The sequence below is a fragment of the Cajanus cajan genome, chromosome 7 (genome assembly GCF_000230855.2).
Source record: "Cajanus cajan strain Asha chromosome 7, NIPB_CcT2T_4, whole genome shotgun sequence".
NCBI classification, from domain to species: domain Eukaryota; kingdom Viridiplantae; phylum Streptophyta; class Magnoliopsida; order Fabales; family Fabaceae; genus Cajanus; species Cajanus cajan.
In genome coordinates this window covers 52,152,278-52,179,084 of record NC_138523.1, presented here as the reverse complement: position 1 = coordinate 52,179,084, position 26,807 = coordinate 52,152,278, and the positions used below count along the sequence as shown (strand labels likewise).

The window sequence follows — 26,807 nt, the reverse complement described above, 5'->3', positions numbered from 1 at the left end:
TTCTGACGTAAAAACCCCTAAATAACCGACGTAAAATGCTTATTGTGTACTAGTGCACTTTTACAATTTTAGGGATTTATATATGATTGTATAAATATTTTAAATATTAGCACAACTAAAAAGATAGTGATTTGTATTATGCATATGTATGTAACAATTTTAACCATTTATATATGTTTGTGCATGAATGGTCCATAAATACATAACTTTTATGATAATTAATGGAAGAATATATATATATATTCACACTTCTCTCTCACACACTATATATATATCCGTTTACTTAATTAGCACTAAGTATGACTTAGTATGACTTACCTTCCTTTTCCCTTTGTTCATAGTGACGCACTGATGCCTCCTACTTGACATTATATATATATATATATATATACGTCTCCCTTCTCACCCATTTCCTCTTATTTCCTAAACCCTAGCATATCTCCAGTTTCACAGCTAGCCGCCATTCTCCTTTGCTTGCTATATGGAATCAGAAACAATTCTGCTGGCTGTCCTCTTCGCTGCTTTGATATGGTTGCTAATGGAAAAAACAAGGTATGCATTTGAAACTTTTATTTTATATTCAAAAGTTGAAACTGACAGATCTGTATTACTTCATTGGTTTGAGGCTTAAGTCCTCACTTGATCAATGGAATTAGAGAGGTGTGTCTAGCTTTAACCACTTTAACAGCTTAGCCTTGCAAAGAACTATAGATCTAATTAATAAACTCTACATAAGTCTACATCTACAACTAGCTACATAGCTAGAAGTAGAACCCACGTAAACATTGGCACTTTTAATTAGTATAAGGTTTGGTTTGAGACTGAAACCATGTTTTAGGAAGGCATAGAAACTTTAAACTAAATAATAATAAAAAACTCCTAATATCTCGTATTGAAAAATTGAGTGAATGGTTTTGTTGTTGATGTTAATGTAGCCCAGAGTATATATGTACATTAATCAGTTTATAGATGCATTTAGAAATCTGTTATAATAGCGTTGAATGAAAATTCTAGAGTTTTTAATAAACAAAAGGAGAAGCAATTGAATGCGAGTGTTGGATTGAGTAAGGTGAATTAATGAAACTGACATTCGAACACACCATGTGACAGTTGTGTTTGAGGTGACAGAAATGAAGTTGTAGTGGTCTTTAGGAGAGGTAGGTTTGTATTGTTTTATGGTATTGGGTGAAAAGAATAGAAAGCAATTAAGAAGTAAATTTTAATATTTTATGCAGAGCTCCTGGACGCGGAGGCGGAGGCGGAGGCGGAGGCGGAGGCGGAATTGAAAACGCATTCAACAATCAAGGGGGAGGCGATCAAAACATGCCTGGGGCGACCATCATCGGTGGCCGTACTGGTGAGAATAACCAACCCCCTGTGGACAAGGCGAAGGCGACTGGTAAGCATGTCATGGGCATTCCTACAACGAAACAAAGCAAATAATTGACCTTCATGCACCAATTCCAGGGATTTATATTTCTACAAATTATGTGAACTTATGTCTGTATTTTCTTTTTAAATTTAATTTATAGATATGTCTACGTCGTGCTCTAAAATTAATAACTTACGTTCCACTTCTATTGTTGAAATGTTATAATAAGAGAATTTATGTGTTTCATGATAAATTTCTGACTGCCAAATCTTATTTTGTGATGCTAAACATATATGGGTGCTGGTGCTCTTATTTTATTTTCAACACTGCTTCACCAGAGTAAGATATCTATTTATATAATATAAACTATTTATTATAAATTTAAAATATAATATGTAAAAGTGCTTTATGTATTCTATCGCTTTATATATATTATTTCGTCCCGCACTTGCATAATGTTTGAACCGGTCTGGTAGAATATTCTGATGGAATCTTCACATATTTTCTCACGGCAAAGACCTGAAGCGTTCAAGTCTTTGTACATATATAATATAATAATAATAAATAGATGCAGGATCAAAGTTTGACAGAAATACCTCGTACCCTACTTCTCCTATTCATATAATGACATATTTACTTATCTTCGCTTTTCCCATGTGAGGTTGCGTGTCATAAATGCTTCCTCCTGCAAATCTTATTGAAACCACTTCCTATAATCAACTCTTGCTTTATCCACTGCAAAATATTCTTTTGTTTTGTCATTGGTCAACAGATTGGCTTACGACCTAAATCATCCAAAGAGCTAGGGTTCAGATCAATATTACTTTTATTTCAAGTATTGTTAAAAATATGTCTAAATAATTTTAGTTTATGTGTGTTTCATGTAGAGATGGCAAAGTGGGCCATGGCCCGTGGGCCGGCCCGTTGGCCCGCCAAAAATTGGTGGGCCGAGCCAAGCATTTCAACCCGCCAACCCGCCAAGCCCGCCTCGCCAACCCGCCGGGCCAAATAGCGGGCCAGCCCGCCACAACTCGTCGGCCCGCATATATATATATATTTTTTAATTTAATTATTTTTATGTTTATTTTATTTTGATGTAGAAGATGAGGATGAAGATGATTAAGAAAAAAAGTAGAGACATCTTCTTTCAAGAGAGCTTCTAATATTCTTAAAATAAAAATTTAAAGTTAATTAATTGTATTTAAACTTGTTTGTGGATTATCAAAAAATTTAGTGTATAAATAATTTGTAAGTTTATAATTTAGTTTTGATTTTGGTGTAAATGGACTAATTTCTATTTGATTTTGTTTTAAGTTTGTAATTTGTTTTTGTTGAACATATATTAAGTACAATATGTATGCATTTTTAATTTCATATGATTATATTTATTTATTTGTAGCAAAAAAAATTTATTTAACCATAAAATAATTTTTTTTCCATTTTTTTTTTATTTTTTATTTTTGTAAGCGGGCTAGCCCGCCATCCCACCCTTAGGCGGGGCGGGTCAGCATCTCCAGCCCGTTTTACATTGGCGGGCCGGGCCGGCCCGGCCCGTTTTTGGCGGGCCAATGGCGGGCCGGGCCAAAACGGGCCGGGCTGGCTCGTTTTGCCATCCCTAGTTTCATGGTAAATTTCCCGATCGCTAAAACTCATTTTATGACGTTATTGGTCATTAGGTCTATAAATTAAAATTTGGGAATTGTTACGGTACCTTCAAAAAGGGTTTCAATATATTTTTCTATGTAAACTCATAAAAAATTTAAAATAAATTAATTTAATTATAAAATAAATAATTCAAATTATACTTATAAAATAAAAAGTAAGATAAAATTATAGAGATTAAAATTATAAGATTTCAATAATATTATAAAATATTAAAAAAAGAAATAAATTAATAAATAGTAGAATTAAAAAATTATTAAAATTACAATATAAAAATTCAAAAATTTAAGACAAAAAGACAAAAAAAAAATATTTAAAAAATTATTAAAATTAAAATATAGAAATTCAAAAATTTTAAGTGAAAAGATAAAAATATACTTAAAAAATAATTAAAATTAAACTATTTAAATATATAATAATATTATTACAAATAAATTAGAATATATAAAATAAAAATAAAATGACTAAATAGTTTAAGAATTGAAAGAATAAAATATTATAAATATTATTTAAATAAATTATTAAAAATATAAAATATAAAAAACCGTACCGGTACCCTCTCAAATAAGATAGGTACCATAGAATTTCTCTTAAAACTTTTGTAACACCTGTTAAATTGAAAACGAAGTACGTATTTGTTTTCACGTTTTAAACGTGAAAAATCACATTTAACGTGAAAGTTACAACTTTTAACTTCACGTTAAACGTGATTTTTCACGTTTAAAACGTGAAAGCAAACACGCGGGAAATGAAAACACGAAATCTATTATAATGACCTTCATGAAAATCATCATTAAAATCGCTTAAGATATTTAACTTTTGTTGTATACTAATATTACTGTTCAAGTTAACTATTTTTTAAATTTATTGATGTTTAAATTCTCTTGAATTTATATGTTATTTTATATTTATTAAATAAAAATATAATTAATTATTTAATTTCTATAACCGGTTACTATTTTACTGCACCATACATAAAAAAAAATTATGTTAGTGAATTTATAGATTATATTGTATTAAATTTATAATTATATTATCATTTTTATTTTTTTTAGTAATACAATCCGTGTACCAGGATTGCCTGTAATATGTGTGAAATGAAAAGATTATGGTGAGTACGATGTTAATGAATAAGTCAGATAATTTGAATGTAAATTTTCATTAGATAATCTTATTTTGAATTTTATTATTAAATTAAAAGTTAGTCTTATTAACTTATTACATATCTATAAAATTTTATGTATTTTATTTTTTAAATTAAATATTTTATTATGAGACATTTATAAATGATTTAGTAAATAATAGTTTACTAAGAAAAATACTTTTTTAAACTAATAACTTTTAAAAAAACTTAATTTTTTTTGCGAATTAAAATTTGCAACAAAATAGTAACTTTACGTGTGGATTTTCCTGCAAGTTATTAAAATATTACCTGTGAATTATATTCCTAGAATAGTTTGCATATGATGAAAAAAGTTTCCTATGACTTTTTCTGGAATTTATTTTTTGCAAAAAATAAATTTTTATATTAAATAAAGCCGTAACAAAATTTGTAAAAATTTGTTAATTTATTTTTGCAAAAAGAATTGCAAGAATTTCTTACGAATTTTATTTTACAAAACATCTCCAAAAAATTTCTGCAAATTTTTATTTGTAGGAAAATCTGCAAATATTTCCTACAAATGTTTGTTTATAGGAAAATATGCAGAAAAATAACATATTTTTAATAGTGATCGTTCTTACATATTCATTTTTATGTTAATAACTCAAGGTTTTTTTATTTATTATTAATTTCATTTTTACATGACAATGATAACAAGTTCTGTAAACAGCTAGCATGCCTCTCCATAATTTGATGGGTTGAGAATGCATTAGCATAAAATTAACTTATTGTTAAAAGATCCTAGCTAGTGCGCATCGACTAGGAAAGGTTTCATTTGGGATCAGATCCAACAACTAGGCTCTTATCTTTCAGTGGAAACTTGCTCAGTCTCATATCCCCCCATACACTCGAAACTTCCTTGAAAAACAAAGCTATTTGAATTGAGTCGCAGAGATGAAACCAAAAGAGCCAATTCCACACTCATGGTCTATGGTAAACATACTTTACAATTATTGTTCATTTGGCCTTTAAACCTTTATCTTTCCACCTTTGTCTTTTCTACCAAGTGCTCCAATAAAAATATAGTGAGAACCATGATGATGGAATAATATTCTTTTCATATGCACACTTGTCGTTATCGCACATGTATATAGTATATAACATATACAACTGATAAGTCATTAGTTAAAAAGTTATGCACCACGTAATCATTCATGCTACCTAACCCTAAGTGTAGAATATTGACTGCTAAGGGTGGATAAAATGACAAATTTTCATAACACTTTACTCGAAGTCTAATAGAATAATCATTGCAGTACTGATAACGAAATGGAGTGTTCTAATTGCTTTGCTAGCTTCAACCGGCCGTGCGTGCTCATTGCGCATGGCTTTTGCTTTTTTCCCTGAAACTGCATGGAAACACCGCGTGGGTCCCCATGGAAAGAGATAATTAACTTTATCATCATTTATATTTTTTATTCCATTTCCAGGAAAGTACTTGCGGTCTTCCTAGCAACATCGTTTGTATACGTCTACTCGGAACCATGGATGTTAAAAAGGGGTTAGCTTCATTGTTTTTGTTTCATTTTTCAATTCCCCTTCACGCCTTCAAGCCCCAACGTTACACACACTATGGCAAAGGACTCTTATGAATTGCTTATCACAGAGGAGTCATATGAATTGCTCATCACTATATTGCTGCTTCTGATCATTTTCGGTTGTGGATGTTACTATATCGGAAGGTACTTACACACACGCACAATTCACTACTAGAATTTCTCTTATTACATGCGACTTTTTTTGTGAATTTTTATGAAAAACTTGCAGGAAACGTTGTACTTACAAATTTTTCTGCGAAATTTTATTTGTAAGTAATACCTTCATAGATAATATATTTTTGCGAATTTTAAAATTCGCAAGAAATTTTCTTGCAAAATTTCTTGTGAAAAAAGTTCACAAGAAATTTTCTTGCGAAAAAATTTGCAAGAAAGTTTCCTGGAAAAAAAAATTCAAAAGTTTCTTGCGAATTTTTTTGTAAGAAATTTTGTAGGAATATTTTTTACGAAAAAAATTAAAGAAATTATTATAAATTTTATCGATAATTCTTCAACTTTCAAATACTCACAATGAATTCATCCGAAACATTTGTTTCCAAACCTTCAACATGTGATACATAATCTTTTAAATTCTATGATTGTAGATAATAAGTCTAACACTCAACCATACAAATCAACTTGTAAGGTAAGTGTTGTCCCAACTTATATACTCTTTAATTGTTTTGTTTTCAATCGATGTGAGACTTAAAGTTTTTTTAAAATGTTCAACTTATAAATTTAAATTTTTTTTTTGATTTTTTCCACGGATTAAAATAGGTAAGAAAATCCGCAGGAAAAATTACCTGCAAAATTTTTTCTATCATTTAGTAAACATTACTTGCGAATTTATTTTTGCAAGAAATAAAATAAAATTCTTACAATATTTTTTGCAAATTTTTATCATGGAAAAAAATTTCTATGATCATAAAAATTGTAGCAAAATTTGCACAAATTTCTTGTAGATTATTTTTCATAAAAAAAATTGTAAAAAATATCTGTAAATTATTTTTTACAAGATATTCATAAAAAAAATTTGTGAAATTATTATTGCAAGAAAATTCGTAAAAATTTTCTACGAATATTTTTTTAGAAAAACTCGTAAAAAATGACATTTTTTTTAATAGTAACACATATATGGTTATTCAGCATTTGAAAGATATATAGTTTGTCACTGTCAACGAGGAGTAGAATTTGAGTCATGTCGACATGAAAAATATATTATTTTGACAAATTATTACAGTATGTGATTTTAGTCTATCATTTTTTTTGTACATTAGTTAATTTCATTAATTGACTATGTTAGGTGGCAAATGAATGGTACAAAGAACTCGTTCAATCACAAGGGGAAAGGGCCAGAAGACAAGCAAGACTTCAGCAATGCGAATATCACAAGTGGCGCAGAGTGTAGCAGTAACTCGTGTGGGACGATGGACTCATTTAACTTGCAGGGTCGTGGCCAACAAATTTTCTCAGGCGCACATATACGAAGTGGCACTATCAATCCAGAACAGAACGACCTTAGTTTTCTCGATTTTTTCAATTTAATAATGAGACTTTTTCGAAGGAAGAAACAGGATTAATCAAGGGAAACCTGATGTACACGAGTAGGATCCATGTTACGTTGAAGTAATCTCTATTTTTAACTCTAGAGCCCACTGTCTCCATTCAAGTTTTACGTCACAAAATATATAATGCTAAAATTGAAAAATGTTGCAAATTTATGAGACTTTATTAAATTTTTTTAATCTTTTTTCTATTCAAATAATTTTATTATACGAAAATTCTACATGAAAAGAAATGCTGTCTTCTTGTTCCCATTAACAAAAATGTAATTAAAAGGAAAACAAATACCCCGTAAATCTTAGAAAAATTCGTACAAAAGGGCATTTATTTGGATAATTGAGCACCACGATAAAAAAATTTAAAAAAATAAAAATTAGAGACAAATGTAGAGATTGATTTAGTTGCCGAGTTATAATTAGCTAATAAGTTTCAAGATATGATTTGGTTACTTAAAAATAGGAGCAAACGTCAATTTTGGGAACATTTTAATTTGAAATGCTTCCTAATTTTTATGAGAGGTTGTTTTTCAATATGGTCCATTATTTGTCTAGATTCCAACTTATGTTGATTTAAATAGTTATATACATACATTTTGTAAAATAGTTAAGTTGTACATCTATTGAGTTTTATGATAATCAAAACTCTAAGAGAGTACAATAGTCACGTGTTAGGAAACTCTAAGAGAACAAGTTATGGTGCAATGATTTGGACTACGTGTCATATGTTGTAAAGGCTTACTATTGTTGGATTAAAAGCACTCGAAATATATTCAAAACACAACTAATTAAGAAACCAAATTATTGATGAATAATCCAATAGCAATGGCAGAAGGTTAATTAGCTTTCTTTAACTTTTAGATTATGTTGTATATATTGATCTGAATATGTTTTAATTGAATTGTTTAACATGTTTGGATCATTTTTTTTTCATATATATATATATATATATATATATATATATATATATATATATATACATTTGATAACGGAACCTACGTAATTGCTTGATTTGTTGTTTTTTTGTAACAAAAAAATCTTTAAAATTACCTGATTTTTAATTCGGGTTCACTGTTCGTAACAAGCCAACGTGATCCAGCTTAAGGTTGAAGATAATTGGAACACAAACTTATCCTTTGTTTTGTTTGCTGGATATTAATGAATGCACATAAGTTATTAAGAGCACGACACAAACTATAAACACTTAGAGTTCTTAGGCACGGCAGCAAGGTTGTGGTCTCCATATGTACCTGTTTGTGGGTTCAAATCCTGGAGCATCTCTTTACTATGCAATGATCAATCTAAGACTCTAAATCAATAGGAGCAAGATAATTTTATTAAATAAAAATTATTGTCGTGGAAATTGGAAAGAAATGAAATGAAAATTTTAATTGAATATTCTATAAAATACCCAGAAAGTTGAAGAAGTATGAAAGCAATGAATTTGTACTACTCTTTAGGAGAGGTAGGTTGGCATTGTTTTTTTGGTAGTGGGTGAAGAGAATAGAAAGCAATTAATTAGAAAGAGAGAAAGAGAGAGAGAAAGAGAAGTATGTGTTTCTTCACTTGCCCACAAGCCGCAACTGCTACTGTGCACCCAATCTGAACCCAACGAGATGGGGGGGCAGAATCTTTCACCAAAAGAAAGAAGTAGAGAGTGTAGGCACTGTAAGGAAGCTCATTCCCTCCATAGAAGGTTTCAGATTTACAAGTATTCCTATCAGGATGTCTTCCGCCATGCCGAGCTGCACAAGTATTTTGATTGCTCAAAAATTCACACTTACATATCTAATAATGAAAGGATTCTGCATCTCAAACCCCGGCCTTCAATCGTCAAACCTAAATCTGCTGATCTTAGCCCCCAGTCTAAATCTAAAGAAACCACCATATCAACAAGACAAAAGTCCGGTGGCACGTCTGAAGAATGTGGAAAGCACTTACAAGATGAGCGTAATCGCTTCTGCTCCATTACATGCAAGATCTCAGTGCTTCCAGCGGAGACCCAAAACCAAGGTCAAAATCAATGTTCACAAAACTGGCATGTAAGGTGAGAGGGTTACTTTTCACTTATATATTATTTAATTGTTTAATCTCTAGTCGGTGTAGGACTTGGATTTTTCTCAATACACTCCCCTCACGTCCAGCACTATTAGGCTTGGTACGTGGATAAATGGTAGGTGACTTTCTAGTCGGTGTAGGACTTGAATTTTTCTCAATACACTCCCCTCACGTCCAGCACTATTAGGCTTGGTACGTGGATAAATGGTAGGTGACTTTTTTTTAATGATCTAGGATCGACAGGACTTGAATACACTATCTCATGCCCATGATGCATGTAGCAATGGTGGGTAGCCCATTTTTAAGAGTCTAGGATAACTCTGATACCATCTTAAAATAGTATATTAAGCATAACTTAACCCTACAAAACTGAATTGTAAGGTGAGGGTCAGGTTGTTTTCCACTTATATACTATTTAATTGTCTAATCTCTAGTCGATGTGAGACTTGAATTTTTTTCCAAATATATTTCATGATAAATTTCTGATTGCCAAAAATTACTTTGTGATGTTAAACATAAATTTAAAATATAATATATAAAAGTGCTTTATGTATGAAAAATTCTACACCTTCCGAAATATGTTCTGAAACATATTCCGAAACTTAAAAAAAAATTATAAAATATTAAATTAAATAATTATTTTATAATAAATTTATTAAAAAAATATAAATATTTTATGAGAACTATTATAATATCTATGAAAACTGAAAGATTTTGGTACATCAAATTATATGAATAAATAAATTTTAAAAAATAAATTTAAAATAACATAAATTTTAGATTAAAAATTTGTATAAAATAAATCAATTAAAAAGATTAATTCAAAACAAAATAATCAAAAGGTAAATTTTTATAACAAATTTTGTTTATATGTGACCAATTAAAAATTTAAAAACAAAAAATTATAATAATATTATAAAAACATTAAAATAAAAAAATAAATAATACAATTAAAAAACTAATTTATACTATAAATTTAAAAAAATTATCACTAAAGAAAAAACTAAAATATATTAACAAAATATTAATATTAAACTTTTTAATTATAATAGATGCTACATTAAGATATAAATTAAAAATATAGAAAATATAGAAAATTTTATACAAATAAATTATTAAAATATAAAATATAAATAAAAATAAAACAAGTAATTAAAATTTTATTTTCATATTTTATACATTCAGATGCTAATTCGGAACTTTTCTTCCACCGATGAAGCAATTCTCTTTATGTATTGCATCGCTTTACGTATTATATCGTCCCGCACATGCATAATGTTTGAACCGGCCTCGGTAGAATATTCTGATGGAATCTTCACATATTCTCTCACGGCAAAGACCTGAAGCATTCAAGTCTAATTGTACATAATATATAATAATAATAATAAATAGATGCAGGATCAAAGTTTGACAGAAAAACCTCGTACCCTACTTCTCCTATTCATATAATGACATATTTACTTATCTTCGCTTTTCCCATGTGAGGTTGCGTGTCATAAATGCTTCCTCCTGCAAATCTTAGAGCATCTACGATGGGAGTTGCTTATAAGTAACTCTCACCCACTTTAAATGGGTCTTACTGTGTCATGTCACTCATAAGCAACTCATACTATATTTTTATAATTTTTACTCCAATAGAAATTGCTTATAAGCACTCTTACTTTTTTACAACTCATACTACACTTTTTTGACACCTCACACTACACTTTATAATAAACTTTTATAAAATTAATTATTATAAATAATATGTAAATATGAATAACTAACAAATCAAAAATTATAATAATAAAAATTTTCAATAATAAAAAAATTACATAATAAAAAATACAAAAAATTATAATAAAAAAATACCAAAAATTAAATAATAAAAAAAATACCAAAAATTACAATAATAAGAAAAATTACATAATATAAAAAAAATATAAAAAATTACATAATACATAAAAAAATATAAAAAATCACATCTCTCCCTCACGTTTTCTTTCATTTCACTCACTTTTCACCCTTTCTTTCTCTTCTATCTTTTTCTTCACTCTCTCTTCACGGTGGTTTTGGTTGTGCGCAGGAGTCTGGGTGCGGAGCGCACAGAGGAAACGGCCGCGCGGAGGGGTCGCGTGCAGGCTGGGGGTCTTGGTGCGCTGGGCGGAGGGGTTTGATCGGGCGGTTCGCGCGGGCCGGCAGGTCTGGTTGTGTGGAGCTGCGCGTAGAGGAGACGGTCATGCGGGCCGAGCGTTCTGGTCATGCGGAGGCCGGCGAAGACATCCCTCCCCGGACGGAGGAAGAAGAGGTGAAGAATGTTTTTCCCGTTTTTTTTTTTATTTTCCAAGTTTGTGTCCATATTCCACGTGGACTAGATTCAACCAATCAAACTTCTCTTCTTCAAATTTTTCAGTGCTAAGCACCGTATCTTGTACAAGCAATTGAGAAAAAAATTTAAGCACCTGACTTGCCATGTAGGACCACTCCAATGGGAGTTTTCTATAAGCTCCGTTGCTTATTCTTAAGCAACACAGGAAGCACCTCCCGTTGGAGGTGCTCTTATTGAAACCACTTCCTATAATCAACTCTTGCTTTATCCACTGCAAAATATTCTTTTGTTTTGTCATTGGTCAACAGATTGGCTTACGACCTAAATCATCCTAAGAGCTAGGGTTCACATCAATATTAGGCTTTTTGACCAAAGTGGGTCGTTGACCAAGTTATTTACGTAAATGGGTTCTTTTGAAAGTATTTACGTCTTTGGGGTTGTTTACAACGGTGTTACTATGGCCCATAGCGACACCCATGCCACGTGGCAAATTTTTTTTTTGGTCTAGAATGAGCTGGAGTGAGCCACATGAGTGTCGCTGTGGGCTGGACCACCATAGCTGATGCACTAAGAAAAATGATGCAGCCCATAGCGACACCCTCTAACAAAAAAAAAGAAAAAAATGAAAAATAATAGAAATGTAAGATAAAATTAATAAACTGACTTATTTATTAAATATTTAAAAAAATAAAAATAAGTTGTTTAAAAACGTAATTTTAAAATATGTATTTTAATTATTTATAACAGTGGCGCTATGGCCTATAGCGACACATAGCGACACAGTGTCGCTATAGGCCATAGCGCCACTAATTTTTTTTGTTTTAATTTTTAACTTAATTTATTTTAAAATTTCTATATTTTATATTAACAGTTAATTATTATTTTGTATTTATAAACGTATTTTTTCTCTAATTTGTTTAAAAACGTAATTTTAAAAGTAGTTAAAAATATGTCTAAATAATATGTCTAAATAATTTTAGTTTATGTCACATCAATATTACTTTTATTTCAAGTATTGTTAAAAATATGTCTAAATAATTTTAGTTTATGTGTGTTTCATGGTAAATTTCCCGACCGCTAAAACTCATTTTACGACGTTATTGGTCATTAGGTCTATAAATTAAAACTTTATAAAACCTGTTAAATTGAAAACGAAATAAAAACATAAAACCTGTTATACATCATTTGAAATGACCTTCATTATTTGAAAATTATTATTAAAATCGCTAAGATATTTAACTTTTGTTATATAATAATATTACTATTCAAGTTAACTATTTTTTAAATTTAATGATGTTTAAATTCTCTTGAATTTATATGTTATTTTATATTTATTAAATAAAAATATAATTAATTATTTAATTTCTATAACCGGTTACTATTTTACTGCACCATACACAAAAAAAAAATTATGTTAGTGAATTTATAAATTATATTGTATTATATTTATAATTATATTATCATTTTTTTATTTTTTTAGTAATACAATCCGTGTACCAGGATTGCCTGTAATCATGTGTGAAATGAAAAGATTATGTGTGGTGAGTACGATGTTAATGAATAAGTAAAAAAAAAGTTTTTTAAGTTAAATATTTAAAAAAAAGGCTTAAGAGTAATTTTATATAATTTAAATGAAAAAAAAGGTGTCCCGTCATATCCTCATGGTAGAGAATTTGATAAAGTTGTATAGTGTAGCAAGCAGTTGTCCTGTTTGTCATCTTGCTTGATCTGTTGGGTCGGAAACGCCGTAACCCATGGACTCACTGTCGTTGTTATGTTGTTTTTTAATATGGAGTTAAAATAATTTTTAAGTGAGTGTTTTACCACTCATTATATATATATATATATATATATATATAATTAATTAACATTTTACAAAGTTTGTGACTTTCTTACCTTCCAATCCTGTTTTTTGAATATTGAGAAAATTGTTTTTCAAAATTTGTTGTTGAGAAATTGAGATTGACTATCCGAATTTTTCAAAGTAACTTTTATTATTTTTTTATATTTTAATTTTTAATTATACTTTATAAATGTCATTTTTTTAAATTAATTTAATTTGTGAAAGATAATTAAATAATTAGTGAATGTTATTATTTTGTAGAATATGAGGATTATAATTTAAAAGTTAATCTGATTTATAAATTTAAAAATAAAATTTTGTTAAAAACAATTTAATTTAGTTTGTGACAATAATTAGATAATTAGTTATTAAAATTATTATTTTCTGATTAAATTTTTTATTTTGTAGGTGTACTATCCGTACTGCCATGCCGAGTTCGAGCTCGGTATCACAGTGTGGAATAACCTCGGGCACGCACTGGGAGATCTCGGCCTAAGCGAGATCCGCAATCTAATCAGATCATAACTGATCTCGGAGATCTCGCTCCAGATGAGATCCGCAATCTAATCAGATCATAACTGATCTCGGGGATCTCGCTCCAGATGAGATCCGCAATCTAATCAGACCATAACTGATCTCGGAGATCTCGCTCAAGATGAGATCCACAATCTAATCAGATCATAACTGATCTCGGGGATCTCGCTCCAGACGAGATCTACTATCTAATCAGATCATAACAAATCTCAGGCCCAAGGCCCAACACAACCCTAATTCACACAAAGGTACGTACATTATTTATACAAGACTCATACTCCCACAAACACTAACTTTAGCATCGGAGTCTCTTTTGCAAGTACCACCCCCATCTTGGAACACCAACGTACCCGTGAAAAAGGCTCACCGATCTTACCTGGAGAATCACCTCTACGGCAGATTTCCGGTAAGAACAGTATGATTTAATGATTATATATATTAAGAAAAAATAATAAAAGTCTTCTTATGCATAAACGTCAATACATGGAGTAATATTGTATTAATTCTATTCATTTTTTTATTTGCCCAATAGTAATTACATGATTTAAGAATTGGACACAATACTGAACGTCTTGCACAAAGGCAAAATTACAATTAGACAATCAAGCCTCACATTGTCGACATAGTGCATGACTAAGATAATGAACCATTATATTATTCTTTGTTTCATTTGTCATTTACATTCAATCACTAGTACAAAAGACCCCTTTTACGTTGGGTATTTGAAGCCTTTTACGTCGGAAAAGCATCAGACATCAATACGGGAGACGTAAAATTTACGTCGGGGGTCAAAAACCGACGTAAATTTACGTCGGACATGTCAAGGTCAGACGTAAAAAAGTCATGAAAATTTAAATAAAAAAAAAAAGAAAAACGAGTGCAAGCAGAACGGCCCGTTCTGCTTGGAGAACGGCCCATTCTCCTTGGAGAACAGCCCGTTCTCCTTGGAGAACGTCCCGTTCTGCTTGATAGACCCAGGCAGTGGTCACTTCCTTCTGCAGCTTCACAAACACGAAATGCAACACAAACATTATTACGAAAAATACATCCCAGAAAACACAAACATCGGTTAAGGAGTGATCACTACCTCATAGAAAAATAGATGGATGTATGATTAAGCCATTTCCATCAACACGCGAAGAAGAAACAACGCAACTCCGAAGAAGAAAAATAGAAAAATGTGAAGATGAGGAAGACAACCACGATTTGAGGAGGAGGCGGAGGGATGAAGAAGAATCCACAACGCGCGGGAGAACGTAAAGGTGAAGAAGAATGCCATGATTTGAAATCTGTAGTGCGCGCTCTTCATTTAAGGAGTTATTTACGTCGGACGAAGATGGGTCCGACGTAAATGAGATAATTTACGTCGGCTGCTTTAGCTGTCCGACGTAAATTATCTCATTTACGTCGGACCCATCGATGTCCGACGTAAATTTCCTCCTCTTATTTACAGAACTGCCACCGCATTTTTACAACGTCGGGTGTACTAGTTTCCGACGTAAATGAAGAGGCATAGTAGCTCCTTTTTCTACTAGTGAATCCATTATAACTACTGTCAACAAATAATTTGGACAATAACATAAGTTCTTTTGTGTCTTCTATGAAAGCCAAGTTTATTAACAACTTGTTTGGTACGAACATCAGGTTGTCAATTTCAGTCAAAGCATATCTCTAAAGTATGTATTTAATTGTTGTTCCACCAATTTACCAACAAGAGATACGTAGTCTTTTTATAGTATTGATTGTTTAAAGTATGGTTATTGTCTCCCTTTTCGATCAATTTAAATTCTCATAGAGATGTGCATTAACAACATAGACAGCTACCTCAAAATCCCATATATAACAATGATGTCTACCATATAGAACATTATGATGACTAATCATTTTTATTAACATGTAATTTTAATTTTAAATGTTAATCAAATAAAATTTTGTCATCACTTTTCAATTTAATTAATGTTATTTGATCATAAATAATTTTAATTATAGTGCTAATTATCAAAAATTTATCTGATTATTCACTAACTACTTAATTATCATCACATTTTTTATTAAATTAATTTTAAAAAGTTATTTCTAAATGGATAAGTCATGATGTTTTTTTAAAAAATATAATTCTTAAACTCTTCAAAATAACAATTTTAATTATAAAATAATAATTTAATTCACTAATTATTAATTATCTTCCACAATTAAATTAAATTTAAAAACTAGAATTAAAAAAATTAAAAAAAAAACATTTGAGAAATTCGGGTCAATATCTGAACACTAGATTTTGAAAAATAATGGTCCCAACATTCAAACTTCGGGATTAAGAAATGAGAATAGTCACATGCAAAGTAAAGTATGCTATGCAGCTATGGTAGGTAGACGGATGAGAGACTTAATAGAAAAGGGGCTAAAAATTTTAATATTAGTTAAAATTTATAAATAATGAAAATGTATTGAGATCGGACAACATTATTTATTATGTGTTTAATAAAAAAAATCATAATTAAAATTAAATTTATTTTTCTTACACTATTATATTAAAATGTATTGAGGAAGCTGGTAGATCCTTCTAGATGATTCCCTGATTTTGAGTATAAATACAGAAAAAGCCCAGAGTTTTAGCAATCACTTGTTTCTTTTTGTCTCACCATATATATTATATATATATATATATATATTAAACACAAGTCTTTTCCTCTCTTATCACTAATTCATCAAAGATCTGTCCTGCTCCGAAACGGAAAGAAAGGGGGAAAATGATGATGCTGATGAGATATTTTGCATTAAAAGCACTGTCCTTTGTTGCTAATTTGATGGGGTTTGATGTCTACGATAGGAGCGGAGTGGGAGTGGGTGGTGCGATAACGAGCTCATTCAACAACAAGGGTAACGGAACCCAGATCTTCCGCAATGCCACAATCATAATTACTAGAGGATGTTGCATGCTTCATGATGATGACGGTGATGGTATTGGTATTAGTATATATATGTGTGTTTCCCACTTTTCTATTTCTTGCTCGGAGCCCTTCCACTTGTTGCCCTACTGGTCATCCCAACCATAGATCAACAAACGCCTTCAAGCGGAATCATCACCGTTCGATCGCCAACATCTCTGTCTTTGTCCTGCACCAGATTCAATTCTGGTCACCTCTAATTGTTTTCGTAAGTTTACCTATATCATTTTTTATATATGTTTATACTGCTCATATCACCTTTTCTATTTCAAATGGATCTCAACATCAATATTTTGTTTTCAGTACCGGCTACAATATTCTAATCAAATCTTCACAACCGATGCTGTTCCTGCAAAGACTAAGCATTCAACTCTATGAACGTAATACCTCATATATATACCCTTGTCGACCTTTTTATTTCAGTTATATATGATTGGTTATCTTCGTGCTGTCATTAAAGATGCTAATTGTTGAATTTTGGTCAATAGATTGCCTCAAGACCCTAATTTTCCTAAGAGGCTTTATTTCATTAACCCCATATCATCTCCTTTGGATCTCATTTATTTTTCTTCATCATGTAGCATAGCATTAAGAATATGTTTAAAACATTTTTAGCTTCAACATAAATATTTATGATTTTTTTTATATTTCATATCTTTATTATGTTATTTAAGTTTAAAGATCTAAGAAGGAGTTTCACATAATGTTCTGCTGTGACTTAGGGTTGATAAAGAATAACTTAACCATAATTATTTAATAATTACTTATAAATGTGATTATACCCAAATCATAATTGGTTTTTGTTGCACGTTGTTAACTGTACCAATTATTACTGTAGTGATAATATTATGGGTTGAATTTATTGAATACTAGATTACTAATTTACGTTAATTTTGAACGGTTGAGAAATTGATGGAATTAACAATGAATTAGAAAATTAATAAAAAAAATTACTCAATATTAAAATTGTTAGAGAATTGATTTTATATTCTTTCTTATAGATTCCTACCCTTCTCAATTGACGGAGTAGCAACTAGCTACCATAAATTTAGGTTTTGTTTATTGTAAAGAAATATCAACTTTAATGTGCAAGTCACTCCTCAGGAGCCTAAACTAGTCCCGATGATTTCCCTGCTATATATTCTATTCTTCAATAGGACTAGATCACTAGAATAACTCTTTTGATGCTTGGGAATTAAAGGAAAATGAGATCATGAATGCTCAAGACAATTGCATTCTATGAGGACTAGTTATACATGACTATATGAATTGGCATTTCGTTTTCCATGTTATTGTTGGAGTTTAGAGTTTACAATAATCAACAATTTGTTAAAAGCCAAACAGATAATAAGATATCACATCTTTATTATGCAACATGGTTAGATATGAATTTTAAAGTACCATATTTTTTTTTAATTATGTAGTATTCATACGTAGTATCTATTGACAAGAGCAATGGTTAATCTTTATCAGGAACTATTAATGTTCACAAGATTTGAACAACAGACAATTTATTCAAAGGACACAAGCTGGGACTATTTGTGCCAAATTGACAAATCATTGTAGGTTCCACAACTCATTGCTCAACTCTTATATTTTGATCTTGACAAAATTTTGTAATTTACTTTAGTTTAAATTGGCTTTTGCAGGTTCTTTAGGATTTGGCCTCTAAGTTTCTAGTTAAATACAGGTTCAAAAGAAGTTAGTCCCCATTTGATTGCTATCTTTGAGGAGTTACAAAAGGTACTTAGCAGTAATGTTATTATTAGATTTCTTTTTTTTATTTCATAACTTCTTATATATTTAAGTCATCCTCGATGCTGTTAATTATTTCTCTATTTCATTTTGAAAACTGTCACTTTGTGTAAGGAATACTAATTACTTTTTTTATATTTCATTCAGGCTCTCTCCACAGATTTACAGTTGTTTTGTGCCGATCAAAGTTTGATCAGTAATTAAGAATTCACTCTTTAATGCTAGTGCTCTCTTTATTGAATCAAAGAATTCACTAGTAAGTACTCTCTTTCAACCTTCAACTTAGACTCTTCAATCTCTTATCTTAGACTAAATCCTATGGAGTTTTGCTTATTAAACCCAATAATGCTTTGTTTATCTTCTTATTTACTTTTGCACTAAGGAGAGGTGAGAAGGATCGTTGAAACTTCTCATATACTCCCTTATCTCCTTATTATAAGGTATAGTTTAGAATAAGTTTTAGTCCTTTCTATAAGGTATCTTTAAGTTTCTTGAAAGTATTAATTACTTTTTAGTTGATTATTCTTATTAAAAATTGTGAGAATATGTGTTTTTCTTTTTCATTTCTTAAATTCTATCCAGTTGATATTTATCATTATTATTGGTGCATAAATCTTGATATAAGATAATATCTTTACCTCTCATAAAATTTTAATGCATGATAAGAAAAAAAGGTAAAATTGATGAAAAGAGCAACTTATTAGAATATTTTCTTGTATGAAAACATAAAAATATTTAATAAAAACTATTAAATCAGGATTGAAAGTAACCTAGTGGATCTGTCGTGTGATCACCCTAATTTTGGATGCTAACTTCAGCTATACTAAATCTTTTCTTTTACGAACAACGTATACTTGAAAATGCATGTTGCTACACACGCTATATAAGACCTGTGGAATAGAAGAATTTGTGTGATAGTTTCTTCCTCTATATCAGCAAAGAAGCTTGAGTTGTTTGTGCTGTGGAATCATCTTTTCACTTATTTGAAATTATTTGTTTTTCCCCCTCTTCTATGCTAATAAAGTAATAATAGTCATGCATGATAGTTTCTTCTGCTGTGTTCTATTTACTTCTGCTAAAATTTTACTGATATAAATTAATACTGCATTTTCATGTCTTTGAATGCTTTAGATTTCTTGTATTATCTCAATTCTCAAAGCAATAGATGTTTTATAATTTCAAAATTTTATTAATTTTTTTTTCTCTATTATATATACTCCTATTATTATTGGAAATAGTTGAGATAAATATAATTTATTACTATTAATGAGATATTAAATAAAAAAATTTATTTGAAATTGCTATGCATTAAATATTTCTTAATCTATATTAAACATCTAATAAAGATGTATATATGGAAATGAGGTAGTATGATTTTATTATGTGATTCAGCATTTTTAAACATTGCTCAATATTAATTGTGTTGCAGTTTAGATAGTTGCATAAACACGAGAATCAGAATTCTTGAACCGTGAAATTTATAATTTTGCTTGAAGTTTCCTCTATATACTGAAGGCATTGTCTGAACATGATTGTTTATGTGTTTCAGAAAGGCGAACTTTTGGACACAGTATGGTGAGAAACTCATTCAACAACGAGGGAAATGGAATACAAGACTTCAGCAATGCAACAATAATCATGACCAAAGGGTGTAGCTGTACCAAGGTGGATCACCTGCTCCTGTGCTCTCTCTACAGCAAAAAAATCAAAAGCAAAAACCGAGAGAGAACGAAGAAATTAATAAAGAAAAGATGGAGGAAAGAGACTGTAGAGATCCAAGTCCGTAGCTGTACCTCAACTTATGCGGGACTCAAGACTCGTCAAACTGATTTGTTAAACAAATTCTAGGTTTATCCTATTATTTATTTATTATTTTGTTTAACATTCAATCTTCAAAATCGCATTGTTAACTGTTAAGCCAATAGGATTGAAGGAAGCTTTTGGAATCTTTCATGTTTGACTACTTTTGCTCAACTCGATAATCTGACCAACCTTTGGTTTCAGCTTCATTTTAATATTTGAGTTGTGTTATTCATATGATAACCAATACAATTATTTATTCGATATATATTGCATTTTATATATCTATCTTTTTTCATTAGATATTTTATTACCCTGTTTATTGTATTTCATACTTATCTTTTTATATAAAAATTAATAACATTTCTTTTACGAATATGTTGATCAGTTTATATTTTCTTAAATTGGCTTAGTCATGTGAAGTAGCTAAACAAGTGGTCCATGTAACACCCTGATTTTTATAAAATTATATTAAAAATATGGTAATATTTATTTTATTATTTTAATGTGTTTCTTAGAAGGATTTTTAAGATTATTTAGCTATTTGATACTAGTTTTATTTTTTTTATATAAAAATATATTATTTTTAATATTATTTAGTTATTTGAAAGGAGTCATAGGGAATAGTTCAGTTTGAAAGGTCCAGTTCTACTTGTTTGTGTCCATAGGACGTATCTTGTGCAGTTTGACTATCTCAATAAAACACTAGCAGTACATTTTTCTAGTGGAGATTGCACAATTGAGTCAGCATGTTCCCCTAGACTACTCCAGGTATGTTACTTCAACAACATATCACATGATATGTAACTGGCGTCACATGCATGCATTTATGAGTCGAGTCCATGGTATCATTGCATGATAAGTGATTGTGCATGTGTTACTGTTTTATGTATGGCTTGTATGTGTTGTTTGTGATTGCTTTCTGTGTGTTTTATTTGACAGTTATTTTTGCACCTGAATTCGATTGAGATGTTTCTCACTCCCCTATTTGTTTGTGTATGTTTAAAATTATATTGTAGGTGATCATCAGGAGGGGGATGTTAATGATGAAACTTAGGCTTTTGTATTGGGTGTGCTTTGATTAGGACATGTGACACCAAGGGATAGAATAAGATGTCTTTTATTACTTTGTTGGATTACTTATGTTATTTCGTTTATTGATTATAATTAAGTTGTGTATTTACTTAGGTTATTTTGATAATTGAATTACTTCATTATGAAATGTTTTAAGATGTGAATGTGAGTCTTTTACCCTTATGCTATTTGAGATGTTGTTCTAATTACAAAGATTTCTATTTACTCTTATTATTTTATATAATTGTATATTTATGTGTGGGGTAGAGGGTGTCACATTTAGTAGTATCAGAGCCTGGTTGATTCAAATCGAACTTGTGTGTTATGTGTTCATTATGATTCTATTGTGTACTCTGATGATGTTTTGCTTTGTGTTATTAATGATCTGTTTAAGTATGTGTTCTTTTCTCAATATATGGCTGGTAGACATGATATAGCTTAATTGATGCTATTTATGATTACTTTTCTTCATTCTCATGATTGCTTAATTGTTTTGATACTTTTTACTTACGTAAGAAATAGTGTTTAGGTGGTATCGCTCGTGTTGCGAGCATGTGTACGGGTAGTAGTTGACAAAGCATTGTGCTAATCAACTAGAACTATTAGAATCTTGGATGTGGTTGAAACATTGATCTGTTGAATGTATTAAAATTTATTGTGAATGGAATTTTCAAAATCTATAGTTGTATAGATTGAACCCAAAGAGGTTGCATGTTGAAAATTGAAGTTTTGAGTGTTCTTGATGAAAGCCTGAAGTATTGGTGATTTCGTGAGTTTTGATGCTTGCATGTTGACTTTTTTATGGTTTAGGTTATACGTGGGTTTTAGTGCAGTTTTAAGTCTTTTGTATTGAATATGTGAGTTATTTTGGGTTAGGATCGTAGTGGGAAGCTTGGTATGAATTTAGGATGGAAAGGAGTGAGTTTGAAAGTGTTTTAAGGTATTTTTGTGGTCTTGGACTTTGGTGCATTCTTTTGCTATCTAGTGCAAGGGATGTTTTCGCTGCAGTTTTGTCGCGCCAATACGAGTGCTATATTGATAGAATTAGATTTTGTGGTCTTCATGAAAGTTGTATCCTTGGATGTTATCTTTCCAATGGCACCAAAATCAGGTAAAACGGGGGTCTAGAACTCCAATTATAGTTGTTTTAGTGATGAAAGATCTAGCTTTTAGTGTTGATTATATTTGTTACAGTTTTTGAAATTTTTAGCTAAGTAGATGATCTTTTTATAATTTCATGTCTTTATAAGAGTTGTAGATTATTCTCTTAGCTTTCCTTTGAGATATGTTTGAGCTTATTTGGATGAGTACAACTCTCTATGTGTTATTTTCTTTGACAATTGTTGAAGGGAGATGTATGCTTTCATGATGTTTTTGAGTTGTTAGGAAATGCAAGGATGAAAATTGATTTTGTTATGATGTTTTAAGGTGTTATCATGTGGATTGAAAGGTTGTTTAAGGTTGTATGGTACTATGTGGTAAAGTTGGTTCATGTACATGTTATATGGTGTAAATGGTAATTGATTCATAAATGCTTAGGGATGGTATATATAAATGTTTAAAATAAGTATTATAATATGATTTCATATGCATGTATATTGATATGAGAATAGATGACCTTATGGATCAATTAATGGGTGTTTGTGTGTTTAGCAAGATTGACCTTAGGGTGTGATATTATCATATTGGAATTGAGGGTGAGGATATATTCAAGACAAATTTATGCTAAGTTATCTAAGTATGACTTTTGGTTGTAGGAGGTGAGTTTTCTAGGTCCTATAATTTTTACTGGAGATATAATGTAGATCTATCTAAGATAAAAGTTGTGCTTAAATGGGAGATACCAAAGTTAGTTAGTGAGCTTAGGAGTTTTATTGGGTGAGCTTATTATTACAGGAGATTTATCGAAGAAATTTCTAAGATAACATTAGATTTGACTGGATTGACCAGGAAGAGAGTTGTCCTTGTATGAGATATTAAGTGTAAGAGTAGTTTTCAAATTGTTAAGGAAAGATTGACTAGTGCACATTGTTAATGTTGTCTAATCTTAGTAAGTCTTTTGTGGTATTGTGATGCTTCTAAGATGGGTTTGGGTGGAGTGTTGATGCAAGAAAGAAAGGTAATAACTTATGTTCCTAGGCAATTGAACATTTATGAGAGAAATTACCTTACCCATGACCTTGAGTTAGCAGTTGTGCTATTTACACTAAGATTTGGAGACACTACCTATATGGTTCTAAGCTTGAGGTATTTAGTGATCATAAAAGCCTTAAATATCTTTTGACTAGAAGGAGTTGAATATGAGACAAAGGGATAGTTGGAATTTCTTAAGGACTAAGATTTTGATCTTAGTTGTTATCTAGGAAAAGCCAATGTGGTGGTCGATGCTTTGAGTAGGAAACCTCTACATTTATCTTCACTTCACTACAAGAAAAAGTCAAATTTCCCACGGATTATTTCCCACGGACCAAAATCCCGACGGATTTTTACATGAAGGAATTTCCGACGGACTTTCCGACGGATTTAAATCCGTGGGAAATTTCTGACGGAATTTCCCACGGATTTAAATCCGTGGGAAATTTCCGACAGAATTTCCCACGGATTTATATCCGTCTGAAATTTTTGACGGAATTTCCCACGGATTTAAATCCGTCTAAAATTTTTGACAAAGTTTCCCACGGATTAAAATCCGTCTGAAATTTCTGACATAGTTTCCCACCTATGAAATTATTAAATAAAATTTAAGCTAATTATTTTTCAAATGCAACCAATCCTAATCGCATCAATACACACAACAATGCACTATATAATATTTTCATTATTATATGGGTGTTTTCAAAATATAAATAAGAAATATAAATCAAAGTGTGTGAGGTATGACTTATATTACCTTTATATAATTATATGTTTAGGTTATTATAAATTATAAACTAATTAGCGTAAATGTGTTTTTTGTTACTTATTATCTTGAAAAATACCAACACATGACGTTCAAATTTAAGAATAACACATCTTTTCTTTAATTTTTAAAAATCACTCATCTCTTTGAAAATAACGTTATTAATTAAATAACGGGGAAAAGAGTTAAATTATGTTCTGCAAATCATATATATGTATCTATCATTTATTTCTAAATTACATCCAATACTATGTCATTTTGATGAAAACTTTCATTGATCTTCAATTTTGAAAATAATATTTTTTTCAATTCATTTTTAAAATTATTACTTAAATTTAATATATTTTTTTAAATCACAGTGTGCATGATATTTAAAATAAATTTCAAAAAAGTTGAAATAATGAAATAAGAAATCAAATCTCATTTAATTATTGATATTTGTATTAATAAATTATTTTCACTTAATAGTATATAAACAGTATTATCATATATAAGTAGTTGTATGTGCCACTTAAATAAATAAATAAGAAAATTAATACTCACTTAAAAATTTGAGAAGAGATATTTGTATGACGTTATTGAGAAAAACTTCAAGTAGGGGTTAATGGAATTTTTTCTATATTAAATCTTCTTTATTTAAAACTTAAAACATTAAAGTTAAAATAATTACACTAAATAATTATTTTTGTTCCTAATAACTGATTGATTTAAAAATCTCTCTTTAAGTTGTAGTAATTTCTTAAATTTACATTTTATTGATTTCTGAATTTTATATTTAAGTAAATCAGTAAAATACAAAGTAACGAGTATAAATATGAGTATTTAAAACTTCAATGAATCTATATATAGAAAGTAGAGATAAAGACAGAGAAAATGAATAGAAGAAAAATAGTTAAATATATAGTTGTTTGATTATCTATATAATAGATAAAGAGAAATATACGTCATCTTGTAACTGATTTTGTCTAACAATTAATAGATAATCATACCCTTAACTAATTTTTATTTTATATATTCTAATTTTATTTGAAATAATATGATTATATATTTAAATAGTTTAATTTTAATAATTTTTTAAGTATATTTTTGTCTTTTCACTTAAAATATTTGAATTTCTATATTTTAATTTAAATTATTTTTTAAGTATATTTTTGTCTTTTTGTCTTAAATTTTTGAATTTCTATATTTTAATTTTAATAATTTTTTATTTCTATTATTTATTAATTCTTTTCATTTTAAATATTTTATAACATTAATAAAATTTTATAATTTTAATCTCTCTAATTTTATCTTACTTTTTATTTTATAAATATAATTTGGATTATTTATTTTATAATTAAATTAAATTTTTTAAATTTTTTATGAGTTTACATTCTAAGAATGTATTTAAGTTCCTCAATATTTGATTATTAGATAGCAACAACATGGATATTCTGATTATTAGACATTATGTTATAATTCTACTACTGATCGTACTATATGTTATTTTTAAATTTGAACTCCTAAACTTTATTTGTTATGTATGACATTTTATTTTGTATGAATGAACTTGTTTTGATTTACATAATTATGATTAATTTAATATATTTAAATAAGATAATTATTTAATAAAATTTTGAATTTTAAAAAAATAATTTTTCACAAAATTTCCCACGGATTTCCCACGGATTTATCCGTGGGTAATTTCCCACGGACTAATCCGTGGGTAATTTCCCACGGATAAATCCGTGGGAAATCCGTGGGAAATTCTGTGAAAAATTATTTTTTTTAATTCAAAATTGAGGAGTTTCAATACATTCTTAGAATGTAAACTCATAAAAAATTTAAAAAATTAATCTAATTATAAAATGAATAATCTAAATTATATTTATAAAATAAAAAGTAAGATAAAATTAGAGAGATTAAAATTATATTATTTTAATAATGTTATAAAACATTAAAAAAGAAAAGAATTAATAAATAATAGAAATAAAAAATTATTTAAATTACAATATAGAAATTCAAAAATTTAAGACAAAAAGGCAAAATTATACTTAAAAAATAATTCAAATTAAAATATGGAAATTTAAATATTTTAAGTGAAAAGACAAAAATGTACTTAAAAAATTATTAAAATTAAATTATTTAAATATATAATCATATTATTACAAATAAAATTAGAATATATAAAATAAAAATCAGTTAAGGGTATGATTATCTATTATTTTTTAGACAAAATCAGTTACAAGATGACGTATAACTTTATATTAAATGTGAATTTTGTAAATTCAACCATTAAATTAAAAATATTTTACTCTTAAA

The 26,807-nt window shown here is 29.3% G+C and overlaps 1 protein-coding gene and 1 long non-coding RNA gene across 6 annotated transcripts in view; both read left to right on the top strand.

Annotated features, from left to right (window-relative positions):
* Positions 1–257: 257 nt before the first annotated feature.
* Positions 258–26,807, top strand: part of LOC109812499 (uncharacterized) — a 58,296-nt gene continuing 31,746 nt past the window's right edge. The window contains exons 1-4 of one of the 5 annotated variants that reach the window (XR_014427969.1): positions 260–552; positions 1,236–5,878; positions 6,337–6,377; positions 7,035–7,476. Coding sequence is in view for 1 of the 5 variants with exons in the window: in XM_083060046.1 (XP_082916172.1) it covers positions 5,769–5,878; positions 5,964–6,003; positions 6,337–6,377; positions 7,035–7,311 (468 nt within the window). In the remaining 4 variants the exon portion in view is untranslated. Of the gene's footprint in view, positions 553–1,235; positions 5,879–5,963; positions 6,004–6,336; positions 6,378–7,034; positions 9,338–11,413; positions 11,928–26,807 lie in introns of those variants that run through there. The other 4 variants (XR_014427968.1, XM_083060046.1, XR_014427971.1 and 1 more) reach the window with 4 other exon arrangements.
* Positions 16,676–20,863, top strand: LOC109812501 (uncharacterized). The gene is made up of 6 exons (XR_002240924.3): positions 16,676–17,186; positions 17,282–17,358; positions 18,452–18,540; positions 18,628–18,721; positions 18,881–18,989; positions 20,283–20,863. It is a non-coding gene; the product is annotated as an uncharacterized LOC109812501 (long non-coding RNA).